This window comes from Apostichopus japonicus, chromosome 16 (genome assembly GCF_037975245.1).
Source record: "Apostichopus japonicus isolate 1M-3 chromosome 16, ASM3797524v1, whole genome shotgun sequence".
NCBI lineage: Eukaryota > Metazoa > Echinodermata > Holothuroidea > Aspidochirotida > Stichopodidae > Apostichopus > Apostichopus japonicus.
This window is the reverse complement of record NC_092576.1, coordinates 69,555-88,367: the sequence shown is the minus strand read 5'-3', so window position 1 is coordinate 88,367 and position 18,813 is coordinate 69,555. Positions and strand designations below refer to the sequence as shown.

The window sequence follows — 18,813 nt, the reverse complement described above, 5'->3', positions numbered from 1 at the left end:
TGGGCACGAAAAGCAAACTACAGAACGACTGATCCGCTCTCAACCCCAGTCCCGTTGCATCGAAACTATGACTGTGAATGATCTTATCCAAAAGGCCTAGAAGCGAGCGATATTAAGACAAGTTGTAATGCTGATTTGGCCTATACAGGAGAACTGTCTACAGCAGGGTTGTCCAACCTACGGCCCGCGGGCCACAGTCCGGCCCGCCGCAGGGTTGCGTCCGGCCCGCCAGAGATGCTCTACGGTGCGAAATTTTAGTGAGCAGATTTATTGATAACCATTTGAAGCTACATAATCAATCATTCGAACCTTCTGGGTCCAAAAAACTGCATACAGGTCAGTTTGTGACACTCTCAGCGGAGGGGGGGGGGGGCTGAACTTTAGGCCTATGCATCTGTTTTATCAGGAAGGAAAATAAATCAGTGCGCTCCGCGCATTGCTCACATTTTGTTGCCTTGTGCTTCGGGCAAAAAATCGAAAAATCGAGCGTAGGGTTCATGCGGCCCCCTCCTTCATCATAATCATTCCATGTGGCCCTCCTGTGCAAAAGGTTGGACAACCCTGGTCTACACTGGGACGTGCCGCCAAGCGTGTGCTGTTTGTGGAAAAGTGGGTGCGGGAGTAAAATCAAAAGTTGGCCAAAATCATTAACCAAGTCTTCCTCACAGTCTGTGCCGAATTCAACGTGGTTCTTACACCCTTATACGTAAAAAGTGATAGAACAAACTGATTAGGAAGAAAACAACCCGTTCTCGGTGTTTCTACGCTCATTTGCAAACAAAACCATGCCTGTTGCTTTTGCTGCATTTGGTGAAAATAGACACATGAATTCAAAATAGGAACGTCATGTCAGCCTTGACTAGACTTTCAGTGCCCGCTGGAAAAGGCGTTTCTGTTTAGTGTTTTCACAGCGCATTGAACGTTTGACAACATCAGTAATGACTAGTGCCGGAGAGAGGATACGATCACTATGTTCGTTTTTAATTCTAAGAAAGCCATTTGTTGACGCACTTAGCTTGTGCATGATAATGGCAGAACGTGAGGCTCAATCGAGGTAACCTCAATCTTCTTCCAATGAAAGCAGTCGCGTTTCAAAATGTATATGTACCAGTTACGCGATATACTGGCAGATTTAGGCAATCTCAATGCACATTACAGACACTTTGGTGTCAGCAAGGTTTATCGTACGATTACTGTATGTTCTAAAGTTAGGCACGGGAACAAGCATGTAATATCACTACTAAGTGCTAGTAGTAATATTAGGAGTAGCTAATTACAGAAGTATAGTGCCTCGTAATGGTGAAGGTACCAAATAAGGCTAGTTAAAGGCGTAGAAGACTCTCACCAAAGCGCATGCGGCCATCTGGAAAGGTTAACTTTCTGTTGCTTGCAAGTGACATTTTGTTTGTGTAGCTACAAAATGCAGATAGTAATGAAACGTGATACCTTGTTATCTTTAGCTGGACCTGAGATGTCCATCGCTGTATCGTTTATACACTTTGCTGCGGGTATTGGCTGCAGCTGTATGTACTGACTGTACACTAGTGTCTAATTACCGACGTTAGCAAGCTGTGTGTGTATTTTCTGGGATCAATGGTGGTGCCTTACACTTCTGTTACACCTCATTCAAAACTAGGTCAGATTACCGGCATATCACTTTCCTTTTTGCGCGAGTCTTCACACCCTTAAATTCTGTCGGCCACACTTGTGATTCGATGTAACATTTGCATTAAGTCATGACTCTGGAAAGAATGCACTATGTTTAATGTAGTGATACCTTGTTATCTTTAGCTGGACCTGAGATGTCCATCGCTGTATCGTTTATACACTTTGCTGTGTGTACTGACTGCAGCTGTATGTACTGACTGTACACTAGTTTTTCTATGCCCAGCAGTTGGCAGAGAGTATTTGTAGCCTACAGTACTTCTTAATGGGTTCTGAAACCACAGGCTGTCTTAGCTAGAAAGTCAGACCCATTTGCAATATGATTAAAGCACAATTCAGACCTGTTTGCCAACCTGTTTGTCATAAAAATAGGGAGATTTAACATGTTTTATTTCAAAAACAGGAGATTCGAGGAAAAACAGGGAATTTAGCATTTTGCAACTGAAATTTATATAGCAATGTAGATTTTATAGAACAGGTTCCTAGGTGCATTTGAAACATGATGTCAGTGACTAACAATGATATATATCTCTCACTATGAAAAGTGCTACTCAACCTAGGGTTGGTATTTGCACTGAACACCTGTCATACCGTAAGAGCTGTCAACACTGCAGCAGTATGTAGACACATTGCTCAAAGCAAGTTACGCTGGGTAGTGCTCTATACTGTCGCACTTAGGGTGTAAGTAATATGCAAATGAGATGTGAGGAGGGAGTGGGAGATGTCTTTATCAAGCTGTGTTTGGTATAAGTAATATATGCAAATGAGGTGTGAGGAGGGAGTGTGAGATGGCTTTACCAAGCTGTGTTTGGTATAAGTAATATATGAAAATGAGGTGTGAGGAGGGAGTGTGAGATGGCTTTACCAAGCTGTGTTTGGTATAGGTAATATATGAAAATGAGGTGTGAGGAGGGAGTGTGAGATGGCTTTACCAAGCTGTGTTTGGTATAAGTAATATATGCAAATGAGGTGTGAGGAGGGAGTGTGAGATGGCTTTACCAAGCTGTGTTTGGTATAAGTAATATATGAAAATGAGGTGTGAGCAGGGGCGTAGCGAGCGGGGGGGTGTGGGGGGTGTCACACCCCCCCAATAATTTGGTCGCTGTCGGCAAATTTTGGGTCTGTCGGCAAAAGGAGAAAAGGTGAAGAGAGCGGAAGGGGAAGGGGAAGAAAGAAGGAAAGCTGAATAGAAAAAGGAGAACGGGAGCTTCTTCCGTGCCAAATTTGACTTAAAATATGCACCAGATTGCATCTAAGGACGTTTCAAAACTAAAAAAATTTCCAAAGGGGGGGGGACATTCCCTCCCCTTAGACCCCTCCCCCATTTCAGTCACCACTTCCAGATCTGTCGGCAAATCAAATTTGACTTAAAATATACATCAGATTGCATCTAAGGACGTTTCAAAACTAAAAATTAGACCCCTCCCCCATTTCAGTCAACACTTCCAGATCCGTCGGCAAATCAAATTTGACTTAAAATATGCACCAGATTGCATCTAAGGACGTTTCAAAACTAAAAAGTTGCCAAAGGGGAGGGGGACACCCCCTCCCCTTAGACCCCTCCCCCATTTCAGTCACCACTTCCAGATCCGTCAGCAAATCAAATTCTCCACACCCCCCAACAAAAACCCCTTCGCTACGCCCCTGGGTGTGAGGAGGGAGTGTGAGATGGCTTTACCAAGCTGTGTTTGGTATAAGTAATATATGAAAATGAGGTGTGAGGAGGGAGTGTGAGATGGCTTTACCAAGCTGTGTGGATATTAATTTGTACATGTAATCTGTGCTGTATATACAGTAGGGCACTTTCCAGGTCTGTCAATTGCATGCAGACCGGTGACAAACCCCTGTGCATACACAGCAATGAGGAATTTGAGTAAGGACAGGTTATGTCTATGTTTTAAAATATGACAGATGCAGTAGCCTCAAACAGTTTCCTGTAACCTCACATGGACTGGAATCCTTTGCTGGAACTGATTAACCATCATAAATTAGGAACATATCTAGGTGGCTGGCAGTTTTTGAGGTATAAAACTTTGAATAACTCTTGGTACAGCTTGATTTGGGTAAATGCATACATATAGAACCTATCAAATTTAGTTATATTTGTTACCAAAAATTTGTCAAAATTGTCTATTGGTCTACCGTGCCTTAGAAGTTCTGTAAGCAATTAAGAGATGGTTTGTAACTCTCATCTCTCATTGTTTCTTTGCTTGGGGATAAGCAAATATACCAAAATACCTGCAAAGTATCCAAAATATATGATTAGATATGGTAGTATTAAACAGCTTGGCAATAAATCATGAGATGAATTCCTGGATTGAGGTTGTGCAAATCTAATCTGTAAGATTCCCATACATACAGTGTATGGGTATCATGTTTGTCTTGATTCATAGGGATTGTCTACGTCTTGCTACGAAAATTATATGTTATCTTTCATAAAGTTTGAAAAATTCTCATAAATTGCTGTTGCTGGAGAATATCCCAGAAATTGTGTATATATTTTATAGTACTACTATACTGTAGTACTACATCCCTTAAATTTGCAGACCCGGCCATTGGATTTGTACAGTAAACTGTAAATGATCTAATGTCAGTGTGCCTGTACTTGTTTAATATAGTTTGTTGTTTTTTTATTAATTTTTTAAACATTAAGTTTCATCCTTTTTTTGCCCCTTTCTAACAGATCAGAGCTACTGCCTGGACTATATGTCTACGTGTACATATTCGCTATGTTTTTCGCTGGGACAATGTTGTCATTCGGCGACCAGAAATCTCTATTCGCTCTATTGGCCGCTGGTTTCTCAGCCTCATTTTCCGTCATTTCTCATTCAATTATGGCTCCGGTCGATCCGTGGTTGAAGGTGAGTTATTGGAACTTATTGGAACTAGTTATTTGGTACAGTATATTGACCAATCTATTGTGGGACTGGATTGAACTTTAAATAAGGAGTGTTTAACAGTCCGAGGCACAACCCCAAAAATCCATCTCTATATACTGTACCTTGTGATCTGTGTGATACAAAACTCCCTCAATCAGCTAGAAAAAAAAAAACATGTCACTCTGTTTGGGAGATACTGTAGTTTACAGTCACATGTTTGGAGGCGTTCACTCTGTACATCTTGGATGTCATAGCGCCAATAGAGTCTGAACCCATTTACAGTAACGTCCTTTTCCTTTCGTTTTGTTCAAAGTTGGAAATACTTGGAATGTTAACTGTGGACTCTGCCACCAGTGCCATCATAATGACATGTTGATAGCTTTGAACAATTTGTTAAATTCAAGATGGGCAAAAATATCCATCTCCATTTAATACAGAACAACATATATAACTGAAGTATAAGGGGGCTGGAGGTCATCATATTAAGACTTGCTCATGAAGCCATCAGCCATGAGTGTGAAGGAATGTATAGATATCTCCTAAATTATAGAACCAATTTAAACCATCTCTTACCTGTTTGGGTAAATGTTTTTATGACAGCTTTCTCTAAATCATGGGTAGACCCATCGGTTACGTTTGTGTCTGAGTCTGTCATTCACTCCAGCGATGTAGTTTTGAAGTTTACTTCACTTGGTTTGTTTTTGCGCCCATATATATATATGCAGTACTTCATTCCATCATGTCTCCACTGTCCATCAAAATATTTATATAACCAAAACTCCTGTGTGGTGTTTTTATTTGCTAACTCTGTGATAACATCAGTATGACCTGTACCTTTCAGACAAGTTGGCCATGTTTAGGTGTCCCATCTCCCTCTCCTATCCCTACTCAATCTCCTCCCTCTCCTCCTCCCTCCTACAGTACCTGCTTTCCCCCTTTTTCTTTTAATAGTTGAGGATGAATTGCTCTCCTGGTTTGAACTGTATTGAATGTTTTACAGTAGAATCCATTTACCTCACCCACCTGTGGCTGAAGACAGTGGAATATACTGTGTGTAACCATTGTCCATTAGTTCATTGATCACTTTATGGCCAACGGTAGCTTGCTTGTTAACACTTTTACTGTACACCATGCATTGGGGTTTTGCCATGTACAGTAGACTATTGGGTCCATTACAATACGCTTGTATAATATACATATGAGTCTGATGTCCATAAGTGTTTGGCTAAAAATTTAACGTCCTCAATTGTTCTCTGAGGATACAATCATTGTCATGCCCAATGGTCAGAGAAGTGTCACTGATGATGGGGAACATGGACGGTTAACAACGTATCCTTTTGAAAGTTATGAATTCTGTTATTATCTGATTTTTTTTTATAGATTTAATTACAGTACTATAAGCCAAACAAAATAAATATGCAAAAGTAACACTTTTCTTCAATTTCTTTTCATTCCAGGTTCGTATGGTCGTCAGAGATGCTGCCACGGTCGGGATGTACATCATCATCGCTAGTCGCGGCGTAGAGAGGTTGGAGAGGCGATACCGTCTGGCGTGGATGTATCAGTACGGATGTGCACTACTCACTGCTTTCTTTTGTATCACTGCCTTCCAGCTGAACAGAAGTCCCCAAGAGCAGGGAGCCCTCAATTTCCCATATTACATAGGAGAGTTTACAAAGATCATCCTAGCCGGTACATTCATGGTTTGCGGTCTTCTGCTTGCCTCGGATCGGAAGACCAAAACAGTCAGTAGTATATTAGTGGTATCGCAGCTGCTTTATATATCTCTCGTGGAGATGAGAATACATTATTGGACAAAAAAGTTAAAAGTCGAACTGTCGACACAGGTCGATTTGATCATAAGCAGTTTTTATATATTGATCATTTTACTTTTAATTGCATTAAAGTAAATTAATTTTTGATATTCCCCAACCCCCCTTACCTCCCACACCCCCTCCCTTACCTACCACCCTCCCCCACGCTTGAACAGTAGGCCTGTATTCTTTCCCACTGTTTGTGATATTTACAGCAATATCCACTGAAGCAATATGTTTCATTATTAATATATAATTTGAGCAACATTTTTATGGGTAGAAACTTTTGCACGACTTTAAGGCTAACTTTAAACAATCCAAACAAGAGCATTATATTTTTGAGAGGGTTAATGATCATGTCAATGCATTATCTATGTCTCATCTTTGATCTCAATTTTTGTTTCTTTATTAATCCTTTGGTTAGACTTTGCATTGGCACAGATCAGTCTTGGATAATGGTGGGGACGGGTGTCTGTTCTCTGATAGTATCTAAGCGTAGCGTACAATACACTTTTTGGCAAATATACCTCCCAGATCGCCGGAAATAACACTTCCCAGACCCACTGATGCTCCCAAACCTCCTTAAGTTTTAGATCTCATGGCTTAGAAATTTAGTTTGGGGAAAAACATGGGCGTCTGCAGAGAAATGATTTAAGAAACAGCCATAAACATAGAGTTGAATAGTTGATACAGTACGGAACATAAAACCTGAGGCTACTGGTTCTTCTCTCGTAAGTAGCCGAATTCCTTCTTTCCTTCTTCTCTTTTATCTCCGAAAGTGTTGATTGCTATTTGTTTAGCTATTAATAAGTTAGTTGGTTATTATCTGTTCAAATGTTTCATGTAAAACCATTGCTTTACATGCAAATTTTAAGATGGAAGTGGAACATTGTGGACAGAAAAGTCATGTCAGTTTATTGTTTCAGACTGTGCCAGCAAAAATTTACTAGGGCAGTGTACAAATGCTCGACGGTTATCCAGGTACCTAAAGAACATGCAGCTGTATTTACTCCAGTGCAGCCTTGTATTACCAGGGAGGTGTTATTTAGACCCTCCCTGATTTTACCGATAAGGTCAAATGATGTTCATTGTTGTATGACGTGCAGGAAGTATATGGTCTCATATTTTTGTAACCGAGAAAAAACATTTCTCCTTACATAGTCATATTCCTGAGATGTCTATAAAGTTAACACAATATCGACCTTGGAAAAGGGTAGCAAAACAGATTTGCATCAAAGTAGATGTATTGATATCCACACTAGTTGACCATTCCACTAGGAACAAAACAAGGCGATGAAAGATTTGAAGTAAACATAGTGGCAACGTGTTAAAGGTGCAGGTGCAATATTTTTACCTCAAAGAAAATGTATATGGTTTCTTTCCATTGGAGTCTATACGACGTTATGATGAATCACATGATTGAATGTGTTAATACTTCAGCGGAGAAGTCATGCCTAACAGTGTCAATAGTAATAATTCTCGTCTTTGATAGCGTGTCATTTGCACAATGCTGGATCAAACTGCGCCAAAGTTCAATATAGGGGAATTTGAAATGCAGCGTTTGGAAAAGACAACTTGGTAGGGACTTGGTATTTCATGTCCCCACCACTGAAAAGTTGGTGGGGCCGCGTCCCGCTGTCCCCACCACGATCTGCGCCTATGAAACTTTGTACAACAACCGTTTTGTAACATTGGTTTGTATTAACCATATTTGAAGATTACATAAAGGCAGTTTTCTGTTACAACACGATGAATTTTACATTTTTTTCCCCTCCCCCCTCTACTGTAATGTACATCGATTTATACGGTTTGTGTCAAAAGTTCAACTGTATGTGATTGCGTCGTATCAACGGATATTTAAATGCACATGATGGACTTTAATATTTAAGCCTGTGAAATTTTACACCGCCTGAGACAAACAAATATTGGTGGGATATGCTACTCTGTAGTCACACTGGCCATTGCCTGTTGATACTTCACTACGCTGGCCCACTGTCAGGTAGGAGTCAATCCCCAAGCCATTACCCCTCCCTCTCCCCCTTGCATGCAGACTACAGTAAACCAACCCCTCCCCCGATCTGTGCCACCATGGTCACAGGTCAAAAACCTTTACAATTTGCAGGACATGGGTAATGTTCCCCTCCTTAAATTAATGGTTGCCCTCTTTTAAGTTGTTGTGATTCCTTGCTGCAGGCTGGCATCAGGGTATGGTAGTTTTAAAGTCAAAATAGTTTCACGTTGATACCCAATCATTTTGAGATGTTATTTAAACCCAACCTTTAAACAACAGTATTGAAAGATTGGCACAACTCTTCACAATGCTGTACTGCGCTTAAAAAACCTTTACATTTTTGTTTCTGTAAAAAGGTGTTCCATAATATAGCGACTGAAATCTATGAACAAATTAATAATGACTTTGATCATGTCGCAATGTACGATGGTGAAAATTATGGAAAAAAAATGGTGACATATTTTATTCTGCTTTATAGATGTTGTGTTCCAACAATCATTCCATACAATATTGACCTGTGACTTGAAATTGTGGCTAGACAATGTTGTTTAGTGTTCAATAGAATACAGCAATATAACAATGGAATACATCAATGGAAAGTATATATGATATGTAGTATAGTAGTAGTACTTAATGCCCAGCTTGACACACTGATTAAACACCTACCAGCAAAACACACAAGTCACAATCAATAATAAAGAGAGACAACCATGCCAATACAATCTTCACCATTTATATCATTATTATTTGGTTCCAACAGTTCATTCTTTTCAAAACAAGTGAAATGTCTGCTTGGTTATGATATTTTATTACAAAAGAAAAGATTTGATTAATAGTGAGCAGACTGACATATCGACTAAATTAGCACTTGTAGTACAATAAATGAGTTAATTAACATTGAAGTGGATTAACTTTTAACAAATATTTGTAATCAAGTGTTCCCCCCCCCCACCCCTCTCCCACACACACATGAATACTAATATTATCCAAGAGAACACAGCAAACTGCAAGAGAAAAAGCAACAATTCACTAATTTCTACTATTGCAACCAAGACACTGACATAAAAATAGGATAAAATAAATACATAAATATTGCACAAAAACACCTGACAAGCCTCTATTTTTTATTGACACTGCACTACAAACAACAAATTGTAAATATATATAGAAAATAACAACCCCCCAAAAAATGAAAAATTGATACAATTAAATGCCTGCAAATCCACTAGAGTTGATCAATTGACACCCATTTCCAAATAAGTGATTTGTCAACATGAGCATACAGAAGTTGTTAACTGTAAGGTAAAACCTCCCAAAGAGTTGATGCACTGATGGTACATAGATGTCAATGTGATCAACTCCACCGTTCAAAAAGTTGGGAACTGACTCCTGCCATAGATATAAAAAAAGTTGAAATTATATAACAAAGACAAGATATACATTTGTACTGTTTGGTAGATAATGTAACATGACACAACAAATGTGGTCCTTCGACTGCTCCTCGGACGATAGTTGATGATGCTAGGCAAAGTGATGTAGTAGAATAATGTAACCCAGCACATATAGCCTTATATAGTTATGAGCAGAACAAGTCACTACCTTCACCCTGTGAGTGCGTGCATGCGAGTAATGTTTCGATGGGATCTCTTTCGAGGGATACCTTGTTTCCGTTGAATTTTTCGTTCGCTCGATCTCCGACAAAAGGACTTATCTAGTTTTCGTTGTCCGACTAGCAATCTGACCGTCCGAGAAAACGTAAAAATATCCTAAAGAATGATCGATATGTATAACGGAGAAGAGAAAGTCTGGATTTTGTGAATTGAGCCAAGATAGCTTCGGGGCAGTAGAACTCTCACTAATTTGGCTTTATTTACCAATTAATCGTTGTGTCCAACTGTATTTATTCATTTATTTATTGTAACAGAAGGAATTCCCAAGCTGAGGTGGGCTTTCTGGTCAGACATTTTGGTCGTCTCGGACGACCATTAGCACTTTAAACTGGTGCTTAAAGTCGGCCTATCATCATTTCTGATCACATGCGATTTAGACTATATTGTAACACCATCAACTTGTGACAAATTCAACACTCCATACAGCTCTCTACACAATTTAACAATCAGCCTGTCTGATATACCGCCCATTGCAAACATTTCCATAAAAGTTGGATTCAATAATGACACTCTCAAAGACTGGCATAATGGATATTATAACTCTTTTCACCATTATTTCATGAGTAAACAACACTCCCTACTCGACGTTGACACAAATATCAGCTTCAAAAACGACGGAAAACATCACAAAACCTTTCAATCCATATTTGTTTTAATATTTGAGGATATTACTTAATTCATAGTCATAGAGCAAACTTTCACTATTTATCTATCTGTCTCTTTGTCTAATATACTTCATTGTTTAATCATAACAGCTTTGTCTGCTCGATGTTGACACAATGATCAGCTTCAAAAACGATGGAAAACATCAGAAAACCTTTCAAATCCAAATTTGATTTAATATTTGAGGATATTACTTAATTTATACTCATAGAGCAAACTTTCACTATTTATCTATTGGTCTCTTTGTCTAATATACTTCATTGTTTAATCATAACAGCTTTGTCTACTCCATGTTGAAACAAATATCAGCTTCAAAAACGACGGAAAACCTTTCAAATCCAAATTTGTTTTAATATTTGAGGATATTACTTAATTTATACTCATAGAGCAAACTTTCACTATTTATCTATTGGTCTCTTTGTCTAATATACTTCATTGTTTAATCATAACAGCTTTGTCTACTCCATGTTGAAACAAATATCAGCTTCAAAAATGATGGAAAACATCAGAAAACCTTTCAATCCAAATTTGTTTTGATATTTCAGGATGTTATTTAAATTTATACCACATGCCACATTTATGCCACATTTTATATAAAAAAAAGAAAAAACTGGTCTCCTTTAACCATTTTTCTAACAGTCTGTTTGCTAGTTGTGAAAAACATTGTTCCAATATATAGAAGAATAGCAAGTAGTAGTTCATTATATTCCATGACTTGGATACAATTTTACTAAAGCTCAAAGCATTTAAACAGAGATATGTTACATGTATGACAGTAAACCGTACATGGACAAATATCTGCTCCATTTGTAACCTGTTTTGTCCATCATTCCAAAATCAAATTTTTAAAAAGATGGGGAAAAAGGCAACCTTTTCTAGAAAAGAAAAAATGATTCTGCACAAATTATCAGGTTACTAATTAGTATAGTTCCCCCCACCCTCCCCCCAAAAAACGATCTTTTCCTAATTTCATGTCAACAATTACCCAAGCCCCTACAGAAGAAATCAACAACCAACCATTTGTCCTTTGTTGCCCAAACCGATTGAGTCAGCTCGAACAGTCTGTAACTTATTGACGAGAATATATGAATGCGATTTCAGCTGTTCAACTGGACTAAGTTAAATATGTAATATAATGCAAACATTTTATTTGAGGTCAAACATGTACATCACTTCAACTTGACACTTCAACCTAATGATCTGTTTACTAGATTAGATAGTCCAGCTACTGATGATCCTCTGGTTTATATTTCACTGTTTTAGGCAAACTTTCAGTGAATTTCAACCTGCACACAGTAAAGTTGTTCTTCACTGGATTGTAGCAAATCAAACTGTCACTCAGGTTGAAACAACCTTAGGTTGAAACAACCTTTAGGTTAAAACAACCTTAGGTTGAAACAACCGTTGGGTTTCAAACAATCTTAGGTTCAAACAACCTTAGGTTCAAACAAAATTAGGTTTCAAACAATCTTAGGTTCAAACAACCTTAGGTTTCAAACAATCTTAGGTTTCAAACAACCTTAGCTTTAATCAACCTTAGGTTCAAACTCAAATTATTCCCTAAAACAAACAACTGTTTAATACGAACATTGATAGGTGTCTCTGGAATAATGCCCAAGGTGGAAACTGCCCCCATTTTTTTTTTGAGGGGAGGGGGGGTTGTGGGAGGAGGGACTTTAAGGAATTTTTCCATTTCAATAAGGAACAAAACAGATTTTTGTTAAGTATTCCAAGGGTCAAATGTTAAACCGTCAATTGTCGAATAACGAATAAATTTCAAGAACTCAGCCAGGAAATAGAAACTCAACACGTTACTATAATATTATTAAGCTCAACCAACAACCTAGAATGACAATCCACATTATTTGTCCTGCACTATAATATTGTAATCCTTTATAAACATATATGTTAATTTAGACAATCAAAGTCCTTGATGTTCCCTTCAAGTCTTGTGTTATTGCATCTGAGGAAGTGACCAAATGGTCTCTGTATTAGACTATGTAGTCCAGCCACTTTAATTGACTGATGAGTCACAGATGTCTAAAGGTACACTTAAAAAAACAAACAAAAATTAAGAAAATGGTATACAGTAGGAAGGAAACCTGAACTGACAGCAGAAATTTTTATCCTATTGATCTTTACTATGTGCCTGAAGTCCCACTTTAAACATATAGTCCAGACAGTACCTACCACAAGATGGGGACAGACCCACCAGGACAACACCATCTTTAATGGTGACATTCTGGAAAGAATTGACAATCATTACACCAAGTATTCAACACAATTTTCACAATGCACGTTTTCTGAATATGGATACATTATTTACCATAAAAATATGTCACAGATATCAACATCATATTCATCATAGATCTCATACCTAGACAATGACCACTCAAAGCTTCCGTACTCCTCTCTCTCACCTCACAAAGTCAAACCAGATATTTTTGAGTATTACACATTTCCAACGGAAAAATGGCCACTTGTGTCTTTGCTCGTGAAGCATTCTGTATGATTGTTCATCACAGGTTGCCAGTCTTGATACACTATCTACCCACAATACAATATTTCACAGTCATCGACAACAGTTTAGCATCCCGTACTACAAGATGAGCGCCCAAAGCTTCCATCCTTTCTCTCACCTGCGATGGTTTGGTTAATTTCAAGTCTACTCTTTGACATCACCACCAGCAGTGATGTTTCTCCTCCGAACGGTTTCCACATCTCCTCCTACTTCCGACTCCTTCAAGTCTTCTACACGTTCATCTTTCCCTTCTTCGTCATCGGAGCCATCTTCTGTTACCCTCTGACCTTCTATGACTTCTGACCCTTCTGACCAGCTATCCTCTCCCTCCTCTGAGCTTACCATCTCTCCTTCGTCTACCTCTTTGTTTACATCTTGTCTCTGTTTCGCTGGTTTGTCTGTTTTTACTGTGGAAGGAATGACATGTCACTTTTCATGAGTAGCAATACTTTTTTCCCCCTCTCTTACACATTCCAGATTTGTTACAAAATCTGATTTATTTTCATCATATATTCAAATTTTTATTTAAACTTAATTTTTTTTTTTTTTGGGCTTTACAATACTGGATAAATTATTCCCCGCTCCTTTCAAATTCTGCTCACTTATTCGTAGGTTACATACTGATGAGAAGAGTGTGTGATTAGACTAGTGTCAGAGGGGCAAAATAAATTCCTCTTTTTTTTCATTTCCTCAAATTTACTTAAATATATGTCTACGACATATGAAGCCCCTGGATACTTGCATGTAAAACACCAATAGCATCTATATGAAATGTCTCAGAGAGAATGGACTTACTATTCAGCTGTTCTGTGACTCGGTTAAAGGCCACGCCCATGTTGTTCATCATCTCCATCATCTTATCCATAGTTCTCTCTGTTTCATTTAACCGCCTCTTCAATACATCCACTTCATCTCCATCTAAAGTAAATTTCAGCAATGAGATCTAAATCTGTTTTTTTTTCAGTCGTGAGAAATTTACATCAGGAGGAGAAATGTGTGACTACCTAAATATACACTTTGATTAGCAACAATTCTCTTTCTAAATGCCAGAATTAATAAAATGACACGGTTTATAAATAAATTCACCAATTTATAATTTGTATTTCATAACTGCCAAAAAAAAAAAACAGAAACTTGATTTAGCTAGGCTAGTGAGAGTGTTGTGGTCTTAGCAGTTAAGGCAGTGGACTTGTGATCTAAGGCTTGCAGGTACAAGTCCTGGCCAGATCATTACGTTGTACTGTATTAAGGCACTTTATCTCCATTGCCTCTCTTCACCCAGGTGTATAAAATGGGGACCTGTGAGATAAACTGTCCGTTGGGCACTGTCCAGCTGCTGCCATGTGGAGGGATTTGTTAACTTGTTTCGCAGGTCATCGCACACTGGCAAATGTACTGAGTTTGCTGTTCACAACTGTAAACTAGGCTACAAACAATATATACTGGGATAATACAGTATATTCTACTCAGTCACTATGCCTAGCATCTTTCACAGCTAAAAATTAGCTTTGTTTACAGTGGACACTGGGAAATGCTGTCAATAACACCATTTGTAGCCTTATAATAGTGGCATACTCCTATCAAGATTCTATATCCATCTGCTCGATTGTTCTCCTAGCTCAGGAAAAGTGCCAAAAAGCAGCAGGAGAACATTTTTTTTGACCTGTTATCAATCATGATCTAGTTTTTTGTGGCTTGCATGTTGAAGAGTTTCAATGGAAGTACATGTGGTGAGAAAATTGGGTCGATTGAGGCAATTTTAGACCCCTTTAGGCCTCCCAGGAGCAGCATACGAATTTTGTTTACCACTGAGTGAAGAGGTTTGTTTACAAGTGACATAATATTCCGGCTATGATAGCAAAAAATCTACATGATCATGACATGGAAAATTGATAGTGCCATGAAGGGCCAACATGTCAGCTATCTGGTGATGGGTTTTAGCATATATTAGCTAGTGAAAACTTCTATCTAGACTCAGACTACTTTTAGGATTTAGTGTGTAAGTCAATGGGGCTTTTAATGGGTGTATGCCACCTAATATGAGCTACTGAGGCTTTAGCTTACCGGCACGAGGAGAGGTTGGCGATCTCGGACTTTTAGCTTCTGATGTACTGTCCTCGGAGGGAGTACTCTGTTCTTGGACCTTACTGCGTCTCAACATGTGACCTCCCATGCCGTCGTAATTTGCGGCTCGGAGTTCCGCTGCGAGTTGTCTGTGGAGTTTCTCTTCCTGCTCTCTTTCAAGAGTTGGGCCGTAGTTGTCCTGGTCCTCCTGGCTCCAGGAGGTCCTCTGCTCTTGAGGGGGTTTTTCTTTGAGGAAGATCTGGGAAAGGTGAGGAATATGAAACTGTCTTTGCATTTTTTATTAGTAATCAGAAACATTTATCATAACAATCAAAATAATAATCATAATCAGAAGTTGTTGTTACGATGCTTTAAAAGCCACCAAAAATGTGGGAGGAAACGGCAAGGGCTTGTGGAGTACAACTTACACGTAGGGTGGCTTCCAATTCAACATTTTATATTTAGAATCTCTTCAGTTTAGAAAGTCATTTCAGATGGGAATACTGTAGATTGCTCTTGGATGAAAAACCCACCTTCCTATGACCCCCCCAGCTGGGTATCAAACCCAGAACCTCACGATTGTTAAGCCCCATTGCTTCAAATGCCACCGCCCTTATCCACACCCCCAAATTTTTTATATTTATATTTATAGAGTCCCAATATCCACAAAATTTGTTCGAAGGCACTATGAGTCAGTTTCATGGCATTAACTGTTCTACGCTTGTTCAAACAGGTAATGTTTTAACAGCTTCTTGAAATTATCAATAGTCTGAGCGTTTCTGATATTGTTTGGAAGACTGTTCCACTCTTTGGGCCCGAAACAAGACTGCACGCTGATAGGATACATCCCCATGGGATTAATTTCAGACAATTATGGAATGGCATTCTATTCATATCTATATACATGCACTGTGTGAAGTTAAGAGGAACTTTCACCCCCAGAATAAAACATTTGAAATTATGATTTGAGTGTTTGAACGGCAAAGATGCGGTCAAACTTACTTTGTAGATTACATAGCCAAAATAGATGAAGATTCCTACAGCGTAGACAGGGAGGATGGTGCCCATCATACCGTTGCTAGACCCCTCTTGCCTCTGCCTGGCCATGTAGGCTGCAGCAGCGTCGCCTCCACCTGTACTTCCAAAATGTGATGAAACAATCATGCAACATGAACAATGAGAAGGAAGAGAATCGAACAGCAAAATGTTTATCAATTTTTTGGGGTTATCTAGACTTAATACCTCTAGATGTACAGAACAGGGTGGTGTTTCAAGGTTTTAGGGGTTTGAAGATTTCATATAAGCAGGATCTTCTTTACAGGCAATATAATGCAGACTGCAGTGACTAATTTGTCCTGTATCTCATCGCAAAATGCTATGCCAAATGGTGAAGTTGCTATTACAAGTCCAAAAGATGTACGGCAGACTTTTTACACAGCAACCATTAACAGTTAGTATTTTATACGAGACAAAAGCTCAGAGCCTTCAAAAATGATACACAAAATTTGAACAGTAAATTATTTCTTGGACAGGTAAAGGGATTAAAGAAAGGCTGAAACAAACCAGTCGATACTGTATAAACACCCATCACACGCACACACATGTTAACATGTTGCAAACAAAAGGAGAGCGGAATGATGCACAGGTTAATAACATCTAAATCAAAAATAGGAAACTTCAGGACAGGAATGAAAAGATTATATACATGTATCTGGTATGCAAGGACAGCTGGTTTGTGAGGACAAGTAGTATGAGAGGACCACTGGTATGGCAGAACAGCTGGTTTGTGAGGACAAATGGTATGTGAGGAAACTATGTCAGAAGTAAACTACAGTCAGGAATGAAGAGATCAACTACATCTGGTATGCAAGGACAGCTGGTTTCTGAGGACAACTGGTATGTAAGGACAGAAGATTTTTGTGGACAACTGGTATATATGTGAGGACAACAGGTATGTAAGAACAGCTGGTTTCCGAGGACAAAGTTCTGATATGTGAAGGCAGTTGGTTTGTGAGGACAATCACGGTATATGCAAGGTATGTACAGTACATGCCTATAACAGCAGCAGGTGTTTCATTTCTGACTATGGAGTAATGTTTCAGCACACTTTAAATAATTTAATCAAACTAGTGTACATACTGTGTGTAAGTACTACATAGGGTTGTGTAATTTTTAGTATCATAGATCTTTAAATAACACCTATGGAGGAATGTAGAATGGTTAGTAGAAAGAAGCAGGTTCATTCACTTTTGGCTACTGTACGTACTGAGTGTAAATACTACACAGAGTTGTGTAAGTTTAGTATCTAACAATGAACGAGGCACATCAGCTTCAGATGCAATGCTATTATTGCACAGTTCATGGTTCTGCTGTATATATGTGTACAAAGTTGTAACGTTATCGTAATAGTGATACTACCTGAAGAAAATGGAGCCTTACGTGCTCCTGTCGGCATTCTCCCTCTCAAGTGGGGTGGATACTCTGGAATTTGATCAAAAGTAAATAGAAATGTGTTGGTCTGTGGTCGGGGAAAGTCAAAAAATTGTAAATCAGAATATAGATCACTCTAGAAAGACAATCTTAATAAAACAAAGGCAAAACTTGTTTGCTTTGTGTGCATGTTAAATGAACAAACACATAATCTGTTTTGTTTTGCAATAGAGCAAGTTTATGTACTTGGCAAGAAGGAAACAAAGAAATTCCCTAACCTTTAGTGTTAACATTTTCAGTTGAAACATTTTCATATAAGGCCTAACTGTTATAGCCTACTCTATCTCATCAAACCTAAAGTCTCCAACTCTTTCACATGTATACCATGATCAACTTTTATTTAGCCTATTGAGCACTATTATTAATATTAGGCATACTAGGCATATGCCAAGCTCTACTTAACTGTATTTGCCACCTTCACCTTAATTCACTTTCTATTGACTTAGTCTACAAACACACTGTGTACAAATTGCAACGCCCGGTACTTAATTAATTGTAGCCTACAGTGTACGGTAGGTCCAATATTGACATTTCTCATCGGAGAAGTAATTACAGTAGTTAGTACGCAGTGCCGTATACTGTATGTAGGCCTACACTCACATTAGCCCGTATACAGCACACAAAATCAGTGCAGTAGATTATTTATTTAAAAACGTTAGGCTACCTGGCATAGGTTCTGATTCTTGCTTTGGAGGTGTGGATCCAAACCACATTTTAAAAATGGTACTAAAAAGTGAAGGATATAAAACAGCATTGCACGCGATAATTACAACTAGAACAAATATAACAGTTTGATGCACAGCCATGATTTTGGCCTTGGTAGGAGTATCTAAATGAGATGACGGAGATCTAGTTGTGGTCTAAATGTACTTCGGATAATATACGGTAGCTTGGAATAGACATGAAACAACTACTGTGGTGCCCTATCCCCCTGCTCCTTTCCAGTCATTGGCTTTAAAATACCATCTAGACCTGTTGCCAGATCATTTTACTTCTTTATGTGAATTAATATCCTCTTTAAAAGAGTATTACTGGT

General features: G+C 38.6%; 2 protein-coding genes across 4 annotated transcripts; one reads left to right on the top strand and one right to left on the bottom strand.

Annotated features, from left to right (window-relative positions):
* Nucleotides 1-679: 679 nt before the first annotated feature.
* LOC139983349 (transmembrane protein 101-like) lies at nucleotides 680-11,282 on the top strand. Of its 2 annotated transcripts, XM_071996878.1 has the most exons (4): nucleotides 914-1,054; nucleotides 3,577-3,688; nucleotides 4,349-4,526; nucleotides 6,002-11,282. In XM_071996878.1, exons 2-4 carry the CDS (start codon nucleotides 3,612-3,614, stop codon nucleotides 6,452-6,454), a joined length of 708 nt encoding a protein of 235 aa, XP_071852979.1. In that variant the 5' UTR covers nucleotides 914-1,054; nucleotides 3,577-3,611; the 3' UTR covers nucleotides 6,455-11,282. The 2 variants fall into 2 exon arrangements, with proteins under 2 accessions (XP_071852978.1, XP_071852979.1); XM_071996877.1 differs by lacking the exon at nucleotides 3,577-3,688 and having other exon boundaries at nucleotides 680-1,054.
* LOC139983346 (uncharacterized) lies at nucleotides 9,087-18,663 on the bottom strand. Of its 2 annotated transcripts, none has more exons than XM_071996873.1 (6): nucleotides 18,442-18,663; nucleotides 17,706-17,768; nucleotides 16,290-16,420; nucleotides 15,288-15,546; nucleotides 14,019-14,141; nucleotides 9,087-13,630 (listed from the first exon to the last, which is right to left on the bottom strand). In XM_071996873.1, exons 1-6 carry the CDS (start codon nucleotides 18,581-18,583, stop codon nucleotides 13,368-13,370), a joined length of 981 nt encoding a protein of 326 aa, XP_071852974.1. In that variant the 5' UTR covers nucleotides 18,584-18,663; the 3' UTR covers nucleotides 9,087-13,367. The 2 variants fall into 2 exon arrangements, with proteins under 2 accessions (XP_071852974.1, XP_071852975.1); XM_071996874.1 differs by having other exon boundaries at nucleotides 17,727-17,768.
* Nucleotides 18,664-18,813: the final 150 nt, after the last annotated feature.

Bases quoted from the DNA above. Each gene is read 5' to 3' on its own strand.
- LOC139983346 (XM_071996873.1), bottom strand. From the start codon at position 18,583: ATGGCTGTGCATCAAACTGTTATATTTGTTCTAGTTGTAATTATCGCG. The intron at 16,421-17,705 runs GTAGTATCACTA...TTGGAAGTACAG, and splicing joins TAAGGCTCCATTTTCTTCAG to GTGGAGGCGACGCTGCTGCA. The intron at 14,142-15,287 runs GTAAGCTAAAGC...AATTTACTTTAG, and splicing joins GCCAACCTCTCCTCGTGCCG to ATGGAGATGAAGTGGATGTA.
- LOC139983349 (XM_071996877.1), top strand. From the start codon at position 939: ATGACTAGTGCCGGAGAGAGGATACGATCACTATGTTCGTTTTTAATT. The intron at 1,055-4,348 runs GTAACCTCAATC...CCTTTCTAACAG, and splicing joins GAACGTGAGGCTCAATCGAG to ATCAGAGCTACTGCCTGGAC. The intron at 4,527-6,001 runs GTGAGTTATTGG...TTTTCATTCCAG, and splicing joins CGGTCGATCCGTGGTTGAAG to GTTCGTATGGTCGTCAGAGA.